This window comes from Mirounga angustirostris, unplaced genomic scaffold, assembly GCF_029215605.1.
Source record: "Mirounga angustirostris isolate CCGP_5_RB_7025 unplaced genomic scaffold, mMirAng1.0.hap1 SCAF_4, whole genome shotgun sequence".
NCBI classification, from domain to species: domain Eukaryota; kingdom Metazoa; phylum Chordata; class Mammalia; order Carnivora; family Phocidae; genus Mirounga; species Mirounga angustirostris.
Window position 1 is genome coordinate 153,406,480 of NW_026991712.1, and position 21,260 is coordinate 153,427,739.

General features: G+C 40.2%; 1 protein-coding gene across 1 annotated transcript in view; it reads right to left on the reverse strand.

The window, feature by feature from the left end:
* Window positions 1-17,650, reverse strand: part of LOC123860380 (cytochrome P450 4X1) — a 41,325-nt gene extending 23,675 nt beyond the window's left edge. Inside the window, 4 exon segments of the mRNA XM_064589197.1 lie at window positions 1,589-1,716; window positions 3,100-3,144; window positions 9,482-9,623; window positions 17,474-17,650. Coding sequence (XP_064445267.1) covers window positions 1,589-1,716; window positions 3,100-3,144; window positions 9,482-9,623; window positions 17,474-17,650 — 492 coding nt within the window.
* Between the last annotated feature and the right edge of the window lie 3,610 nt (window positions 17,651-21,260).

The following is a 21,260-nucleotide window of genomic DNA, read 5'->3' on the forward strand; positions in this document are numbered from 1 at the left end:
ATTTTCCATAGCATACATCTTCTTTATCCATTTTCAATTCAGAAGTGGGAGACAGCGAGAAGCCATGAAAGAAGCAGGTTTGGGGAGTGACTCCCAGTTACGTGCTCCCTCTGTCCACTTTACTTCTCCCCCCAAGTGACCTCCTCACACTACTTGAGATGTTTTGTGACTGAAACGGCCATAAAGTTCCCTGTTGAAAATGTATTTGTCATAATAAGCAATCTTTGTGTAAAACACAAATAAATCTGGTTAGAGTCAGATCAACCGACATTTGTTGAGCACCTATGCCATAGCTCGGGCTGTTATGCATTTGGAAATCTCGGGAAAAAAGACAGATTTTTTTTAAAGCTTTTACCCAAATGTCAATTGTTTATTCAATTGCTTTCATCTTGAATTATGTAAGTTTTACTGAGTAAATAAAGTAAATTTAGAAGAAATGAGAACAAAGGGGAGGCTCAAGGCTAGAGGCACTTGGGCACAGTTCAGCAGAGGATAGGGGTTATGAGCTGGGCCTCAGGCACAGGCGGGATAGAGAAACAAGGAAGACAAAAGCGGTTTTATTGAAACAGAGATAAACCCAGTACCACTACTGGCTAATTTGCAATTGTGCACAAAGCTGCACAGCACCAGAATAGAAGGAGCATGCCCCCCACCCCACGCCCCCTAGCCCGTACCTCTGGTTCTCTACCAAGAGTGAGACATGGGTCTTTATACCCCAACCAGGGCGACTGAGGTTAAGTCCGCTTCTGTGAGAACCCAGCCAATCGGCTGGTAACAGTGGTTCTTTCTTGGCAAAAAGAATGGGTTTGTAAATGAAGGTGGAGGGAAACTTTGGCTTTGTTTGTGGGGTTTGAAGTGTTTCTGATAGAACTTGTATTAATGAATTACTTGTCTGATTTTCAAACAAGTACAAATTTAAAAATTTAAAATATACCATGTACAAGTGGAGTTTTGGAATGGACCTCATTTATAAATCAGAGACCACGCATAGGAATATTCCTCTGCCAACATCCTCTTGCCCCTGTGAAAAGCCCAAGTCAGCTTCTAATGATCCGCCACTATCCACAAGAAGAAACTCAATCTGCGAGTTTAATGTAGACACTTATCCTTTGACAGGGTCTTTGTGACCACCAGGCAAGTTCATTCTAACTTCCACACCTTTGTTCATGCTAACGAGAATTCCCTCACCTGTATTATCCACATAATCAAGTCCAGCTCATATTTCCTGGCAAATCTGAGTCTTCTCTGAATCTGAAGCCAATATAGCTTCAGATGTAGCTGGCCTTGGTTCCCTCACCTATCATTTATAGTACTTACCATCTGAATCTCACTACTCGGTACTTGGTTTACTGCCATAGGGTCTCAAAATATATCTAAGTCAGATGACCAAATCCTCATCATTTTTAATCACCCAAAGAACCAAAGCAAAGGTTTACATAGACAACTCTTGCTCAGCTGGTAATTGCACATTGGGTAATTTTTAGGAGCCATCCCCCTTTGACTTTCACTACCCACTACACATGTCGAATACATTCCCTGTTGGAAGCATTCTGCAACACACCAGAGCACTTTTTGTCCCTTCACTTACCAGCATTGTGTTCACAGAATGGGCCATCACCTCAACATATGATTTCAAAATGTTAACATTGAACGCAGGAGTTAGTAGTTCACGGTGCTGGAACCACTTGGGTCTGTCTAGACTCACCAGTCCTTTTCCTTGAGAAATAAAAGGAACGAAACCTCATGCCATTTTATTAGATGAGATGAGGAAGGAGAGGTGAGGAACACAACATCATGGGGTGACCGTGGCACACAGGTAGTCACAATAGAGTGGAAATCAGAGCAGTGCTCATATATTAAGTTGGAAGTCAGTTTGATGCTTACATCTGGGATGGATGTATTTAATATTGTGAGGAAGACCCCAAGTTTTGCAGCCTGATGAGTGTGCTGATCCTGAAATCACCAGCTACTATCTGTGTAGTAACTGAGTAAGTCACTTAATCTTCCTGAGGCTTGGTTTTCTCAATGATAAAATGTGATAATAAGCATCTACTTCACTGTGTTGCTGTGCAGATTAAATGAAGGTGTATACACGAAGCACCTGGACCAGCCTCTAGCTTGTGGTAGAAACATAACAAATATTCGTCTCCTCTTGACTCTAAACCAATCCATAAACCACGCTGTGAGCACAAAATTTATAAGGAACTAGACCCGAGTATTCACTCTGTCCCCAGATGTCTCCTCCTTGAGCCTTAGCCTGTGCTTTACACCTATAAATGATACGAAATGGAAACACTCATCAAGGTCAATGCTTTACAACCTTCTGTTGCAAGAAAGATCATTAAAGATTTGGCTTTAAAATGACCTTAAAGTTTATTAATATGTGATTTCCATCATTCATTGAGAGCTTACAACATGTCAGGCTTGTGATGCATGGTCCGGCGCTGGTCCAATGCCAGCCATTACACCAAGTGTAGAAAATATGTGCTTCACTTAATCCTCACAATGGCCCAGAGATGTAACACTCATTAGATGTTTTCCCCAAAATCACATTCAAATAGTCAGTGGGAGGCAGTATTCAAATCCAAGTAGCTCTGAACCCCAAACCTACAGTTTCTTTCATTTATTTCCTTCTTTGTCTAATATAAATACCAATTACAGGACTAAAAGTCTTTATTCATCTGCTCATGGAATACTGTCAAACTATATTTCAGAGCGAAACTGCACTGGTTTGCAAATGGAAATAAAGGAACTCCAAAAAGAAAGGGGAAGAACCAAGAAAACAAGAGAGAAGAAAGGATAAAATAAAGGATATAGATGTGAGGCTGCAGTTTTAAAGACAGAGATGGGACTGATTCACACACATGTGCCTTGAGAATGAGACTTTGGGGAGAGAAATGGACAAAGAGGGTTCCTAGGAAGTTGTGCTGTGTTGACTTAGCACTCCCTCTTGATCTTCCCCCTAGATAACTTGCAGTATAGATCTACCATCTTCTTAATGTTTTTGAGCATTCTGATTTGTTTCTTTGGAATACTCTACAATAGCAAGGGGATCTCAAGTGAGAGAGTGAGTCACTCCGCTCTCTTGCACATACATACCAAGACATGGAATCAAGAACTTGTACAGGTACTTGGACTTGGCATCTGCAGAGTCAAGTAGAGGAAACAAACAACAGCATTAGAGGGAAATTACCAAAGTTGGAGAAGGTTCTCTTCATTTGCCTTCACTAAGCATAAATAGCAAAAAGGAGCCCAGGGCTCACCCCTTATACCCTTGGCAGGCTTAGGAAAACCACAAGTCTTGGTTGAGGAACCAGAGAACAACAAACCTAGGAGACAGATAGAACACAAACCCAGATTCTTCCCTTGCTTACACTTTCTCCAACGGAAACAGATTGCCTGAGGGTTACCAAGTTTCCAGAACAGGATTTGGGACAATATATTATATCCTTCTTGGAAAGTAGATTAGTAATTATAGCAGGGGCTGGCAAACCACAGAAAAAGGGGGACAAATGCCTCTTGGGGTTCTTGTAAACTCTAACATGGAGATATTTTATAGCTCTTGTCCTTTAAGAGGTGAGCAAGAAATAAATCAGGGCTGGGGTCATGGGAAACATGGAGACTTTCAGGGAGAGTCTGTTTTCCTTTATTAGGTTTTACTAAAAGTAATGGAGACAGTGGACAGGGAAGAAAGATTAGAATATAAGATTTTAGTTAAAACTAAGTTAGTTAAAACAAAGATGATGGAGCAAACACCAGATATTTTAATTTTGTGCTATGAGATGATCCACCACAAATGCCTTGAAAAAGGCTTGGATGGGGGAGTTAGATGACTTGTACCCCAAAAGGAAACAAAGTTGAGAAATATGCAGAAAACAAAAAACAAAATTGGGACCACAATCAAGAGGTTATACTGGTAAATGAATGATCTAGCATTCAGGTTTATGGACTGAACCAGGAGGGGCAGAGCTACTTCTGAATTCCCCTGAAGACTTATGCTCAAGCAGGGGGTTGAGGGGGTAGGGAGTATTGCTGACACTGAAGTCACAAAACCAAGAGGCAAAGGAAGCCCTTGGTGATCCGGTGATGCCAGCTGGGCTTTAAGATATACCCTCAAGGGCCCATGGGAATCTGAGCTGGACAAGGGACTGGGGGGGGATGTGATAATCCCTTTCAGGGTTGGTCAGAAACCTCTCCCCACTTTCTCCAGGTCTTTTTTAATTCCAGGATAGTGAACACAGTGTTATATTAGTTTCAGGTGTACAATGTAGTGATTCAACAAGTCCATACGTTACCCAGTGCTCATCACAGCAAGTGCACTCCTTAATCCCCATCACCTATTTCACCCATCCCCCCCTCTGGTAGCCATCATTGTGTCTCTAGGTCTCTTAAAGGCCCAATTTTTTTTAATTATGTTATGTTAATCACCATACATTACATCATTAGTTTTTGATGTAGTGTTCCATGATTCATTGTTTGCGTATAACACCTAGTGCTCCATTCAGTACGTGCCCTCTTTAATACCCATCACCAGGCTAACCCATCCCCCCACTCCCTCCCCTCTAGAACCCTCAGTTTCTCAGAGTCCATAGTCTCTCATGATTCATCTCCCCCTTCAAATTCCCCCCCTTCATTTTTCCCTTCCTACGATCTTCTTTTTTTTTTCTTAACATATAATGTATTATTTGTTTCAGAGGTACAGATCTGTGATTCAACAGTCTTACACAATTCACAGCACTCACCACAGCACATACCCTCCCCAATGTCCATCACCCAGCCACCCCATCCCTCCCACCACCCCCACTCCAGCAACCCTCAGTTTGTTTCCTGCGATTAAGAATTCCTCATATCAGTGAGATTATATGATACATGTCTTACTCTGACTGACTTATTTTGCTCAGCATAATACCTTCCAGTTCCATCCACGTCGTTGCAAATGGCAAGATTTCATTCCTTTTGATGGCTGCATAATATTCCATTGTATATATATATACCACATCTTCTTTATCCATTCATCTGTCGATGGACATCTTGGCTCTTTCCACAGTTTGGCTATTGTGGACATTGCTGCTATAAACATCGAGGTGCACATACCCCTTTGGATCACTACATTTGTATCTTTGGGGTAAATACCCAGTAGTGCAATTGCTGGGTCATAGGGTAGCTCTATTTTCAACTTTTTGGGGAACCTCCATACTGTTTTCCAGAGTGGCTGCACCAACTTGCCTTCCCACCAACAGTGTAGGAGGGTTCCCCTTTCTCTGCATCTCTGCCAACATCTGTCGTTTCCTGAGTTGTTAATTTTAGCCATTCTGACTGGTGTGAGGTGGTAACTCATTGAGGTTTTGATTTGGATTTCCCTGATGCCGAGCGATGTTGAGCACTTTTTTATGTGTCTGTTGGCCATTTGGATGTCTCCTTTGGAAAAATGTCTGTTCATGTCTTCTGACCATTTCTTGATTAGATCATTTGTTCTTTGGGTGTTGAGTTTGATAAGTTCTTTATAGATTTTGGATACTAGCCCTTTATCTGATATGTCATTTGCAAATATCTTCTCCCATTCTGTCGGTTGTCTTTTGGTTTTGTTGACTGTTTCTTTTGCTGTGCAAAAGCATTTTTATCTTGATGTAGTCCCAATAGTTCATTTTTGCCCTTGCTTCCTTTGCCTTTGGCGATGTTTCTAGGAAGAAGCTGCTGTGGCTGAGGTCGAAGAGGTTGCTGCCTGTGTTCTCCTTTAGGATTTTGAAGGACTCCTGTCTCGCATTTAGATCTTTCATCCATTTTGAGTCTATTTTTGTGTGTGGTGTAATGAAATGGTCCAGTTTCATTCTTCTACATGTGGCTGTCCAATTTCCCAACACCATTTGTTGAAGAGACTGTTTTTTTTTCCATTGGGCATTCTTTCCTGCTTTGTCGAAGATTAGTTGACCATAGAGTTGAGGGTCCATTTCTGGCCTCTCTATTCTGTTCCATTGATCTATGTGTCTGTTTTGTGCCAGTACCATACTGTCTTGATGATGACAGCTTTGTAATAGAGCTTGAAGTCCAGAATTGTGATGTCACCAGCTTTGCTTTTCTTTTTCAACATTCCTCGGGCTATTCAGGGTCTTTTCTGGTTCCATAGAAATTTTAGGATTATTTGTTCCATTTCTTTGAAAAAAGTGGATGGTATTTTGATAGGGATTGTATTAAATATGTAGATTGCTCTAGGTAGCATTGACATCTTCACAATATTTGTTCTTCCAATCCATGAGCATGGAACGTTTTTCCATTTCTTTGTGTCTTCCTCAGTTTCTTTCATGAGTCTTTTATAGTTTTCTGAGTACAGATTCTTTGCCTCTTTGGTTAGATTTTTTCTAGGTATCTTATGGTTTTGGGTGCAATTGTAAATGGGATTGACTCCTTAATTTCTCTTTCTTCTGTCTTGTTGTTGGTATATAGGAATGCCACTGATTTCTGTGCATTGATTTTATATCCTGCCACTTTACTGAATTCCTGTATGAGTTCTAGCAGTTTTGGGGTGGAGTCTTCTGGGTTTTCCACATAAAGTATCATATCATCTGCAAAGAGTGAGAGTTTGACTTCTTCTTTGCTGATTTGGATGCCTTTTATTTCTTTTTGTTGTCTGATTGCTGTGGCTAGGATTTCTAATACTATGTTGAATAGCAGTGGTGATAATGGACATCCCTGCCGTGTTCCTGACCTTAGGGGGAAAGCTCTCAGTTTTTCCCCATTGAGAATGATATTCGCTGTGGGTTTTTCACAGATGGCTTTTATGATATTGAGGTATGTACCCTCTATCCCTATAGTCTGAAGAGTTTTGATCAAGAAAGGATGCTGTACTTTGTCAAATGCTTTTTCTGCATCTGTTGAGAGGCTCATATGGTTCTTGTTCTTTCTTTTATTAATGTATTGTATCACATTGATTGATTTGCGGATGTTGAACCAACTTTGCAGCCCAGGGATAAATCCCACTTGGTCGTGGTGAATAATCCTTTTAATGTACTGTTGGATCCTATTGACTAGTATTTTGGTGAGAATTTTTGCATCCATGTTCATCAAGGATATTGGTCTGTAATTCTCCTTTTTGATGGGGTCTTTGTCTGGTTTGGGGATCAAGGTAATGGTGGCTTCATAAAACGAGTTTGGAAGTTTTCCTTCCATTTCCATTTTTTGGAACAGTTTCAGAAGAATAGGTATTAATTCTTCTTTAAATGTTTGGTAGAATTCCCCTGGGAAGCCATCTGGCCCTGGGCTCTTCTTTTTTGGGAGATTTTTGATGACTGCTTCAATTTCCTTAGTGGTTATAGGTCTGTTCAGGTTTTCTATTTCTTCCTGGTTCACTTTTGGTAGTTGATACATCTCTAGGAATGCCTCCATTTCTTCCAGATTATCTAATTTGCTGGCATATAGTTTCTCATAATATGTTCTTATAATTGTATTTCTTTGGTGTTGGTTGTGATCTCTCCTCTTTCATTCATGATTTTATTTATTTGGGTCATTTCTCTTTTCTTTTTGATAAGTCTGGCTAGGGGTTTATCAATCTTATTAATTCTTTCAACCAGCTCCTAGTTTCATTGATCTGTTCTACTGTTCTTTTGGTTTCTATTTCATTGATTTCTGCTCTGGTCTTTATTATTTCTCTTCTCCTGCTGGGTTTAGGCTTTATTCGCTGTTCTTTCAACAGCTCCTTTAGGTATAGGGTTAGGTTGTGTATTTGAGACCTTTCTTGTTTCTTGAGAAAGGCTTGTATTGCTATATACTTTCCTCTTAGGACTGCCTTTGCTGCATCCCAAAGATTTTGAACAGTCGTGTTTTCATTTTCATTTGTTTCCATGAATTTTTTTAATTCTTCTTTAATTTCTTGGTTGACCTATTCATTCTTTAGTAGGATGCTCTTTAGCCTCCATGTATTTGAGTTCTTTCTGATTTTCCTCTTGTGATTGAGTTCTAGTTTCAAAGCATTGTGGTCTGAAAATATGCAGGGAATAATCCTAATCTTTTGGTACCAGTTGAGACCTGATTTGTGATCTAGGATGTGATTTATTCTGGAGAACATTCCATGGGCACTAGAGAAGAATGTGTATTCTGTTGCTTTGGGATGGAGTGTTCTGAATATATCTGTAAAGTCCATTTGATCCAGTGTGGCATTTAAAGTCTTTATTTCCTTGTTGATCTTTTGCTTAGATGATCTGTCCATTTCAATGAGGGGGGTGTTAAAGTCCCTTACTATTATTGTATTGTTGTCAATGTGTTTCTTTGCTTTTGTTATTAATTGGCTTATATAATTGGCTGCTCCCATGTTCGGGGCATAGATATTTACAACCGTTAGATCTTCTTGTTGGATAGACCCTTTAAGTATGATATAGTGTCCTTCCTCATCTCTTATTATAGTCTTTGGTTTAAAATCTAATTTGGATATAAGGATATAAGGATTGCCACCCCCACTTTCTTTTGGTGTCCATTAGCATGGTAAATGGTTTTCCACCCCCTCACTTTCAATCTGGGGGTGTCTTTGGGTCTAAAATGAGTCTCTTGCTGACAGACAGCATATCGATGGGTCTTGTTTTTTTATCCAGTCTGATACCCTGTGTCTTTTGATTGGGGCATTTAGCCCATTTACATTCAGGGTAACTATTGAAAGATATGAATTTAGTGCCATTGTATTGCCTGTAAGGTTACTGTTACTGTATATTGTCTGCATTCCTTTCTGGTCTGTTACTTTTAGGCTCTCTCTTTCCTTAGAGCACCCCTTTCAATATTTCTTGTAGGGCTGGTTTCATGTTGCAAATTCCTTTAGTTTTTGTCATCCTGGAAGCTTTTTATCTCTCCTTCTACTTTCAATGACAGCTTAGCTGGATATAGTATTCTTGGCTGCATATTTTTCTCATTTAGTGCTTTGAATATATCATGCCAGTCCTTTCTGGCCTGCCAGGTCTCTGTGGATAAGTCTGTTGCCAATCTAATGTTTCTACTATTGTAGGTTACAGATCTCTTGTCCCGAGCTGCTTTCAGGATCTTCTCTTTTTCTCTGAGACTCATAAGTTTTACTATAAGATGTCAGGGTGTTGACCTATTTTTATTGCTCTGTGCCTCCTGGATTTTGATGCCTATTTCCTTCCCTAATTTAGGGAAGTTCTCTGCTATAATTTGCTCCAATATACCTTCTGCCCCCCTCTCTCTTTCTTCTTCTTCTGGGATCCCAATTATTCTAATATTGTTTTGTCTTATGGTATCACTTATCTCTCGAATTCTGCCCTCGTGATCCAGTAGTTGTTTATCTCTCTTTTTCTTAGCTTCTTTATTTTCCATCATTTGGGCTTTTATATCACTAATTCTCTCTTCTGCCTCATTTATCCTAGCCGCTAGAGTAAAGGCCCGATTTTAATCTTTGCTTCAGGATTTCTTTAGAATCCTGCCTGTGAGTTTTGCATATCTCTCCTAGGAGGATTAGTTTCCTGAGATTCATCCCTTTTCTTACCCGTTCTGCCCAGAAATATCTTTGCGTAGTCTGGGTCATAGATATAGAAAAATGCCTGAAAAGGCCCAACCCAGCAAGGAAAGGTGCAAGGGTATTTTTCGACAAGCTCCTCAAATTTCTCCATTTTACCATCCTGAAGTTACTGCAGTGAAAAAAAGAGTGAAGGAAGTTAGAGGAGCCAAGCAGTCTGGACTCAACCCCTCTTACAGAGGCAACCTGAATGTAGGGCCTGGATAAAGTCCCACAAACATGCTTTACTTGGCATTTCTAAGCTTAGAGTATAATTTTTTTAAGATTTATTTGTTTATTTATTTGAGAGAGAGAGAGAATTGAGGGGAGAGGCAGAGGGAGAAGGAGAAGGAGAGAATCTCAAGCAGACTCCCCACTCAGCGTGGAGCCCAACTCAGAGCTCATTCTCACAACCCTGAGATCATGATCTGAGCTGAAACCAAGAGTCAAACACTTAACTGACTACTGGGCACCACCGAGTGCCCCAGAATATAATTTCCTGATGAAGGTCAGTGTATTTATCTTCTCAATGTAAATGTATGTTGCATCCCCAGAATAAGTCCCTGTCAAATGACATCTTTGGTGAGCTGTTTTCCCAACTGAGAAGGTGAAGAGACTTGAGTCTGCCTCACCTGCCAAGGTCACACATTTTGATTAGGAGTGGAGTCTGGAAGCTGAGAAAGATTTTTTTCTTATGTGGGAAGCTAATTGGTAGTAGATTGAACATGACCCATGATCCAGGTCACTATTTCCTCTCCCTTTGCCTTTCTCTAATTATTGAGGAGTGATTCTTTCTTGTGACTTCAGAGTAAAATCTTCTCCCTAAAAACCTGCCCACTCCATCTATGAAGAAAATCCCATTCTTTTCTCTTACAACAATAGAAGGCTCATTTATACAAGTGCGTGAAGCTTGAAGCAAGTTTAAATAAAAACCTCTCAGCTTCCAACATTTATAAACCAGAGTATAAATACCACCATCAGAGATGAACTTTTTGCCTTAATAAGCAAGTTACTAATGATTCATTTAAATAGTTCCTCTAAATCACTGACAATAAAATTCATTTATATCTACTTCTTGTATAAAGTGAGAGTGTGGGGGGCACCTGTATGTGTGTGTCTGGGTGTACCCAGTGACACATGATCGTGGGGCTCTTGACTTGCAAAGAAACCCTAAGGCTGGCAAGTTCTTCCTTGTATGACCAATCATATAGAGTTTGCCATGTGATTTCTCTTACTCTCAGAAAAGGTGGAAAACTTTGGCTCCCAATTTCTTTTGTTACCAGCTAGCACCTTTATTCCATGAAGTGTTCCCTGGAAAGTTTAGGGCCCCTAGGAGGTTGTGATTCTGGAAATCTAGGTCCTGAAATGGTACAGACTCATTTTTGTTAACATTCCCACAATCAAGCCAGTGACAAGCACCCACTGACAATGCAAATGATGTCTCCCAACAAAGCAAATGTTCCTTCATTAATTCATTTGTAAACAATAGACAAGTGAGCATTTATTAAGTGCCTACTATATATGCCAGGCAATAGAGATGCAGGGAAATATAAGACAGGCAAGGTCTTTGCCCTCAAGGAAATAATAATCTAATATGAGGATTATTTCTTTAAGTTAGAAATTGTCATGGACACCCTCAGCCACAAGCATTTGGTTATACTTTTAGTAATTCCTGTCTGGGCAAAAGGAGAGAAAGCCATTGTGACTCCCATAATACATGAATTTATATTTCTTCATCCACAGCAATATCTTAATACATTTGAAAATATGTCTTATACATATTTAGGAAACATTGTTTAGAAATATTCAGAAAATGCTTAGTCCCCAGACAAATAGTAATAGCTAACACTTACAAAGCACTACTATGAACTAGGTGCTGCCAAGATCATGTTTTCCATGATTTATATTGTTTAATCTTTATACCAGGAACCCTATGAAGCAGATATGATTAGAACCTACATTTTACAGATGAGGAAACTGAACCTTAGGGAGGTTAAGGAAAATAGTTCCAGCTGTTCCTTGTGATCATCTAAGTGATGAATTGTCAAAAGAAACATAAAGGGTAAAAAAAAAAAAAGGTAAATAGGTAGATTTGGTAATATTAGTCAGCTTGACATATTAACTATCTCTCATTTGTAAAACTCTGATAGAGGCCTCTCTAAAACACAAAAAAATAATTTACTGACAGTCAAGAGGGATATGGACTTTAAAACACTATGAATGCAATAAACAATCTGAATGAAAATAAAACCATTCTGTTTACAACAGTATCAGAAAGAATAAAACATTCAGAAACAAATTTAAAAAGATAAATGTAAAATTTATACTCTGAAAACTACAAAACATTATTGAAATAAATTTAAAAAGACTTAAGTAAATGTAAAGATGTCCCATGGTCATGGATCAGAAGACTTAATATTGTTAACATGACAGTATTTCCCAAATTGATCTACAGATTCAATGTAATCCCTATCAGAATCACACCTGGCTTCTTTGTAGACATTGACAAGCTGATCCTAAAACTTATATGGAAACAAGAGGTATCCAGAATAACCTAAATAATCTTGAAAAAGAACAAAAATATGGGTGCCTGGGTGGCTCAGTTGGTTAAGCATCTGCCTTTGGCTCAGGTCGTGATCCCAGGGTCCTGGGATAGTGTCCCTCATCAGGCTCCCAGCTCAGCAGGAAGTCTGTCTCTCTCTCTCCTTCTGCCCCTCCCTCCTGCTCGTGCTTTCTCTCTCACTCGCTTGCTCTCTCTCAAATAAATAAATAAAATCTTTTTTTAAAAAAGAACAAAATAGGAAGACTCATGCTTCCTGATTTCAAAACTTACTACAAAGCAAAAGTAATTAAGACAGTGTGGTATTGGCATAAGGATAGACATATAGATCAATAGAATAGAATTGAGAATCTAGAAATGAACTTCGTGTTTACAGTCAACTGATAGCAGTGTCTTTTGTTCCAATGAGGTGGCTCTTGGGGGCCCTTGGATGGTGGCTGGTCACAGAAAGACCAACCCATAATTAAAAGCTTGGAATTTTCATCCCCACTTCCCATTCTCCAGAGAGGGTGAGGGGCCAGAAATGGGTTCAATCATGCCTACATGATGAAGCCTCTGTAAGAATTCCACAAGTACAGGGTTTGGAGACCTTTTAGTTTGGAGAACATGTGGAGGTGCTGGTAGAGTGATGCATCTGGAGAGGGCATGGAAGCTCTGTGCCCCTTCCCACATACCTTGACCTATGCATCACTTCCAACTGCATGTTCATCTGTATCCTTTATCATATCCATTTATAATAAACTGGTAAACAGGGGCACCTGGGTGGCTCAGTCGGTTAAGTGGCTGCTTTCTGTTCAGGTCATGATCCCAGTGTCCTGGGATCGAGCCCCACATAGGGCTACATGCTCAATGAGAAGCCTGCTTCTCCCTCTCTCACTACCCCTATTTGTGTTCCTTCTCTCACTGTCTCGCTCTCTGTCAAATAAATAAATAAAATCTTTAAAAAAAAAAAACTGGAAAACAGTAAATTAACTGTTTTCCTGAGTTCCGTGAGCTGTTCCAGCATATTAACCAAACCCGAAGAAGAGGTCACAGGAATCTCCAACTTACAGGTGATTGGTCAGAAGCACAGTAAAAACCTGGACTTGCCATTGGCATCTGAAGTGGGGAGGAGTAGTCTTGTGGGCTGAGTTCTTAATCTGTGAGATCTGATGCTATCTCTGGGTAGACAGTGTCAGAATTGCATTAAATTGTAGGACACTCAGCTGATATCAGGTTTGCTTGGTTGCAGGTGGGGGATGGGGGCACTCACCCAACATCTGGTGTCAGAAGTGTTGTGAATATAGTCATAGTGTGAGAATTAAGGGGAAACACAGGAGGAGGACTGGGTTTTTCCTACTCAGGTTCCAAACAATTCAATGGAGGGAAAGAACAGTCTCTTCAACAAATGGTGCTGGGATAACTGGATAGCCACAAAAAATAGAATAAAGTTGGACCCGACCTTACACAATATGCAAAAATTAACTTAATGGATCAAGATCTAAATGAAAGAGCTAAAACTATAAAACTCTTAGAAGAAAACATAAGGAATTAACCTAGATTTGGCAGTCAGTTGCATTTCTACACTAAAATGTAGAAAATCTACATTTTCTACACACAAACCAGTTGCGTTTTTAATAATAAACAATCTGAAAAGAAAATAATGAAAACAAGTCCATTTGCAATAGCATCAAAAAGAATAAAATATTTAGGAGGTGAAACCAAGTATGGGAAAACCAAGTATTCCCAACCAACAAGGTGAAAGACTTGTACAGTGAGAACTAAACATTTCTGAAGAAATTTAAAAAGATGTAAATAAATGGAAACACATTCCATGTTCATGGATTGGAAGATTTATTACTGTTAAGATGTCAATACTACCCAAAGCAATCTACAATTCAGTGTAATCCCTACCAAAATCCCAATGATGCTTTTTGTAGAAACAGGAAAATCCATCTTAAAGTTAACGTGGAATATCAAGGGACCTTGGATAGCCAAAACAGTCTTTAATAAGAAGAACAAAGCTGAAGGACTCACATTTCCTGAATTCAAAACTTACTACAGAGCTACAGTAATCAAAACAGTGTGGTTCTGCCGCAGAGAGACATATAGGTGAATGGAATAAAATAGAAAGTCTAGAAATAAACCCCCAAATATATGGTCAAATGATGTTTGACAAAGGTGCTAGGACCATTTAATGGGAAAAAGACAGTCTTTTCAACAAATGTTGCTGGGAAAACTGGATATCCACATGCCACGGAATAAAGTTGGGCCCTTCTTTACCTAACACCATAGACAAAAATTAACTGAAAATGGTTCAAAGACCTAAATGTAAGACCTAAAACTGTATAACTCATATAAGAAAACACAGGAAAATTCTTCACAACGTTGGACCTGGCAATGATTTCTAGCATATGAGACCAAATGCACTGGAAAAAAGAAAAAATATACAAACTGGACTTTATGAAAATTAAAAATTTTTGTGCATGAAAAGACAGTATAACAGAGTAAAAAGTAAAAAACACGAATGGGAGAAATATTTGCAACTAATATATCTGATAAGTGGTTAATATCCAAAATAAATAGAGATCTCCTAAAACTCAACAACAAAAAACAAACAATCTGATCCAAATACGGGCAAAGGACTTAACTAGACATTTCTCCAAAGAAGACATACAAATGGCATTAAGCACATGAAAAGATGCTTAACATCACTAATCATTAGGGAATACAAATCAAAAGTATAAAATACTACTTCACACCCATTAGGATGACTACCGTCAGAAAAAAAAAAACCAAAAAACCAGAAAATAGCAAGTGTTGGTAAGAATGTAGAGAAATTGGAACCCCTGTGCACTTCTGGTGGAAGTGTAAAATGGTACTGCCACTGTGGAAAACAGTGTGGTTTTTCTTCAGAAAATTAAAAAAGGAATTACCATATGATCCAGCAATTCCATTTCTGAGTACATATCCAAAAGAATTGTAAGTAAGGTATCAAAGAGATTTTTGTACACCCATGTTCACAATAGCTAAAATGCAGAAACAACCCATATATCCCCTGATGGATGAATAGATAAAGAAAATGAGGTATATAGGCACAGTGAAATATTATTCAGTTTTTAAAAGAAAGGAAATTCTGACTTATGCTACAATATGGATGAACACTGAAGACATTACACTAAGTGAAATAAGCTTGTCACACACAAAAAATAATAATAATACACGATTCCACTTAAATGAGATAGTAGTAGTCAAAATTATACAGACCAAAAATAGAATGGTGTTTGCCAGGGGGGTGGGAAGAGAGAGAAAAATGGGGAACTATTGTTTAATGGGTATAGAATTTCAGTTTTACAAGATGAAAAGAGTTATGGAGTTGGATGGAGTTGATGGCTGCACAACATTATGAATGTATTTAACATCACTGAACTGTACACTTTTAAAAATGGTTAAGATGAGGGGCGCCTGGCTGCCTCTGTCGGTTATGCGGCTGCCTTCGGCTCAGGTCATGATCCCAGGGTCCTGGGATCGAGCCCCGCATCAGGCTCCCTGCTCAGCGGGGAGCCTGCTTCTCCCTCTCCCTCTGCCTGCCTCTCTGCCTACTTGTGCTCTCTATCTCTCTGCCAAATAAAGAAAGAAAATCTTTATATAAAAAATGGTTAAGATGGTAAACTTTATGTTATGGGCATTTTACTACAGAAAAGATGTTGGAAAAAAAATCAGAAAGGTATCAGCATTTTCAACAGTCACCCTGAAAGCTAGAAGACAATGGAATGATGCCTTCAAAATTCTGAGAGAAAATTATTTCTAAAGTATAATCCTATACCCAGCCAAACTATCAATCAAGTTATGAATTTTAATAGACATTTTCAGCCATTCAAGAGCTCAAAAAATTCACCTGACATTCCTTCACTCAATCTCAAGAAGCTACCCATAAAAATGATGAAATAAATCAGGAAAAAGAGAAGACATAGTATCCAGGAAATGGAAGATATGACACAGGATAGCACATTATCTGTGCACCAAGCCTAGAGAGCCACCAGTCCAGATTAGAACGGGAGGAGAGGCCTTTGGGAGAAATGCCTCCAGAAAAGAATATAGGCTGGCAGGTTTTTTTATGTTTCAATATTTGGCAATATTGTTGAGATGTGTTTGACAGATCTATTAAAAGCATTTGGGGAAAAAAATAGTGATAGATTTTGAAAAACTAAGCATATGAGAAAAGGAGGAAGGTAATAACACCATGGGAGAAAAAAAGTTCTATGAGAAAAGGAACAAAATCAACCATTAGATCAGTGGTAAGTAAATATTTACATAATCAAAATAATATAAATACTAATTATTCTATTTAACACAAAATACAATGTAACTATATTGGGACAGTAAAAGATGGGGTATAAGTGATTACTCATCATAAGGTAGTTAATGAATGGATATCTACAATTATTAAATTAAAAAATGCAACATAGTAATATTATTTTACGGATTGAAACGAACAGGTAAAACAGTTGAGAGTGGTTCCTTCTGGGCAGAAGGACTAGGAGTGGGGGAGCCAAAGGATCATGCGATAGTTCTGCTGGGGACACCCTCCCCATGCCAACCATCATTTAAAATTCTGCCCAGACTTCTGTAGACTTTTCCTTCCTTCTCTGGGTAGAGACACCTATTTCCCTCCAAGATCCCCTTGTCCCTAGGCCTCTATCAAAGCACTCATTACCCTGTATTTGCATTTTCTCTTTGCGGTCAAAGTATGCATCTGACTTGGGCTTCTGAGGGCTGGTACTGGTCTGCTCTTTGTAATCTCAGCACCCATCACACAATTCCACTCAAAGCTGGTTGAATTCATAAAACAAGGAATCAGGGGTGAGACTGGATTTGGAGCGCAGGAGGACCAAAAGGTAAAGGTCTCCCTCTTAGAAATTTCAATTTGCCATCACATTTGAGTGATTGGCGGGGGCTGCTCTCTACGTCACAAGAACCTTGGATAAAGTTCATTTTCTCTGGTTGTAATTCACTAAGGGTGGCAACTAACTGTGTTCGATTTTGCATATTTTCTGCAGTTAATAAGCATTATTTAGAATAGCATAACTATTTTTTAGCGACCCATGTGGAAGGCTTTTTAAGGTACAGTACATAAATGCAACTAGAGATGAAGCAACTAGAGACCGTCCTGAGTTACAGGACGCTCTTTTTCTGTACTCAGTCTCTACATAGGTCCTCCCAGCCCCCCAAGCTTCCACTCCAGGGGCTCCAGTCTTGTTTCCCTTTCCCTGCAGCACTGTGAGGAAGGAAGCCCAGAGTAATGGAAAGATGCCGAAAGCCACAGGCGGAGCCAGAGAGGTCTGTGCAGGATGCAGCGATGAAAGGAAAGGGAGGAAGCAGCCTACCTCTCCGCCCTCCTGGTATCCTCGGCAGCATCCTTCTCTGTCCCTCCTTTCCCTTACCTTCTGGTGCCCCTAGAACCAGTGGGTGGGGGGCGCAAGGAAAGGGCACAGGTCTCGCAGCAGCCGCAGCCTCCGCAAGTAGAGCTTGATGGCCTGCAGCAGCCCCAGGGCCAGGCAGAACACGAAGGCCAAGTACAAGGGCCGCGCCCAGCGCATCTCGAGCCAGGAGGACTCCATCGCTGTGCGCCCGGCGGATCGCAGGCGGTCTCCCCGGCCCCGGAGTGGGTGGGCTTTCTCTGGGCCGGGCAGCTCCAGGAGAGGATCGCCCAGCCCACCGCGACTCTGTGCCCTCCGACAAGCTCCCTTCTTCCCTGGGGAGGAGGAAGAGCGCTGGGAGGGAGACCTCCAGCTTGGCCAGAGGAGGCAGGCTCGAGTTCTCTGATTTTTTTTTTTTCTTACTAAATTACTGATCAATTTAATGCAATTCCAATACTCAAAAGCATTTTTCATGAAACCTGCCTGACTCTGAAATATACAAAGAAAAATGCACAAGAATATTTGAGACAGTCTTGAAAAATAACATAAAGATTGGTATTTGCCTTCTCAACAAAATACATTGTAGCATTATAGGACCAATGTGATATTGCCCAGGAATAGATAAACAAAGCAATGAAACATGATAATAATGATAAGAATAATACTAGTAATAATAAGCATTTACTGTTATGATATGCTTACAACATGTCAAGCACTCTTCTTAGCATTTTACATTTATCAATTTTTTTTATTATGTTAGTCATCATACTGTACATCACCAGTTTTTGATGTAGTGTTCCATGATTCAATGTTTGTGTATAGCACCCAGTGCTCCCTGCAATACGTGCCCTCCCTAATACCCATCACGGGGCTAACCCATCCCCCACGCCCCTCCCCTCTAAAACCCTCAGTTTGTTTCTTGAAGTCCATAGTCTCTCATGGTTCATCTCCCCCTCCGATTTCCTTCCCTTCATTTTTCCCTTCCTTCTCCTAATGTCCTCTGTGCTATTCCTTATGTTTCACAAATAAGTGAAACCATATGTTAATTGACTTTCTCTGCTTGACTTCTTTCCCTTAGCATAATCTCCTCCAGTCCCATCCATATTGATGTAAAAGTTGGGTATTCATCCTTTCTGATGGCTGAGTAATATTCCATTGTATATATGGACCACATCTTCTTTATCCATTCGTCTGTTGAAGGACATCTCGACTCTTTCCACAGTTTGGTTATTGTGGACATTGCTGCTATGAACATTGGGGTGCGTGTGGCCCTTCTTTTCACTACATCTGTATCTTGGGGTAAATACCCAGTAGTGCAATTGCTGGGCCATAGGGTAGCTCTATTTTTAATTTTTTGAGGAACCCCCTCAGATTTCTTTTTTTTTTTAAGATTTTTATTTATTTATTTATTTGAGACAGAGAGAATGAGAGAGACAGAGAGCACACGAGAGGGGGGGGGTCAAAGGGAGAAGCAGGCTCCCTGCCGAGCAGGGAGCCCGATGCGGGACTCGATCCCGGGACTCCAGGATCATGACCTGAGCTGAAGGTAGTCGCTTAACCAACTGAGCCACCCAGGCGCCCCCCCCCTCAGATTTCTAACCCTTTATCAATTGAGGAGAATCTTCATTCAAGGGTGACTTATTTTATTTTATTTTATTTTATTATGTTATGTTAGTCACCATACATTACATCATTAGTTTTCAATGTTTGTGTATAACACCCAGTGCTCCATGCAATACGTGCCCTTCTTAATACCCATCACCGAGCTAACCCAACCCCCCACGCCTCTCCCCTCTAAAACTCTCAGTTTGTTTCTCAGAGTCCACAGTCTCTCATGGTTCGTCTCCCTCTCCGATTCCCCCCCCCCCGCTTCATTTTTCCCTCCCTGTTATCTTCTTTTTCTTCTTCTTTTTTTTTTTTAACATATAATGTATTATTTGTTTCAGAGGTACAGGTCTGTGATTCATCAGTCTTACACAATTCACGGCGCTCACCATAGCACACATACCCTCCTTAATGTCCATCACCCAGCTACCCCATCCCTCCCACCCCCCTCCACTCCAGCAACCCTCAGTTTGTTCCCTGAGATTAAGAATTTTCATATCAGTGAGATCATATGATACTTGTCTTTCTCTGATTGACTTATTTTGCTCAGCATAATACCCTCTAGTTCATTCAGGGCAACTTCTTAATGCCCTTCTGGATTGTCACACTTCAGCTATGACAGTTTTTAATCATGGGAGGTCAGAATTTAGGTTTTAAAATAATACCAAGGCTGAGGCCATTGTTTATCTTCTTTGCCACAAATAAATGGTAAGCTGCTGTGTTAAAAGAAACCCCAAACCCAAAAACCTTCTTCCCCACTCTGAAATTCTGTCAGAACCCACAGGGATCTGGGAGTTGGGAATGCGCATGTATAATCATTATACTTATATAGTGTGGCTTATCCAGTGATATGTCCGTAAATGTTTTACAATTGGTCTTCACTCGAATTTCTAGTGTTTGCCAATGTCCACCATTCTAGTTAGTTCTTTCAGCAGGGTCAGGGCCTGGGGACTCCTTAGCTGACCCAGTCTTACTTAGGCTCTTGCTGGAGATGTTAATCCCTTCTGAGACCTGGCTGGTCCATCCGCAGTGTTCTATGTCCTTCCTTAGAAAACAAAGAACTTTGGCACTTTTTGCACTATACCCAGGAGCCTAAGAGAGGCTCAAGGATGCTAGCTCAAGTCTTCTCTCTGCTTCACTGCCATCTTCACCCTGGTTCCTCTCCAAAAGGAAGCAAGGCAAAATCTATCCAAATCCCCACTTCCAGAAGTTTAGCCTAGAGGGGAAAAATCAGATGCTTTCCTGACCTCTGGCTTTACCTCTTCTGCTAATTCTTACCCTAGTCCACCAGGCTGGAAGAGGGGGGCTTTTTCACAACTTGCATTCATGTGGTAGAAACCTTCATATGACACAGCTGGTGTCCTCTCTACCCCTGATTGAGACTGAAAATCTACAGCCTACTCCAATAGGACATGCTAATGGGACATACATGAAGTTAGAAAATTATTTATTCTGACCAAAGACTGGCTTTCGGGGCACCTGGGTAGCTCAGTCATTAAGCATCTGCCTTCGGTTCAGGTCATGATCCCAGGGTCCTGGGATCGAGCCTCGCATCGGGCTCCCTGCTCCGCGGGAAGCCTGCTTCTCCCTCTCCCACTCCCCCTGCTTGTGTTCCCTCTCTCGCTGTGTCTCTCTCTGTCAAATAAATAAATAAAATCTTAAAAAAAAAAAATTCACTAAAAAAAAAACTGGCTTTCAATACTTATTGCAACTCGAAAATCCCATCTTGGAGATCAACAGCAGAGCATCTTCCCTTCCTTCTGTTGGCATACCTAAGCAAATGTCCACTGAATTGAATTTGCTTGGCTGTAGGATGGGGGATAGGGACACTGAAAAAGCCCCAGCAACATGGTCAGCCCAGGTAAGGATTTCAGACTTTACAAAAGGTAATAAGAATCCACCGAAGGGATTTAAGATGGAAAGTGACATGGTTAGGTAGTATATTACAGCTATTTGGGAGATAATAGTAAGCAAATATTTATTGTGTGCTTATTAAGTGCCAAGTACTATTTTAAAGTGATTTACATGTAGTAGCTCATTTAATCCTCATAATAGAAATTAGAGGTAGATATTACCATTATCCCCATTGTATATATATGGAAACTGACACACAGAGATATTATGAAGTTTGCCCAGGACATCAGAGGGTGAGAAGGGGGGTTAGGATTTGAATCTAGTCAGTCTCAAGAATCCAGGTCCCAGGATC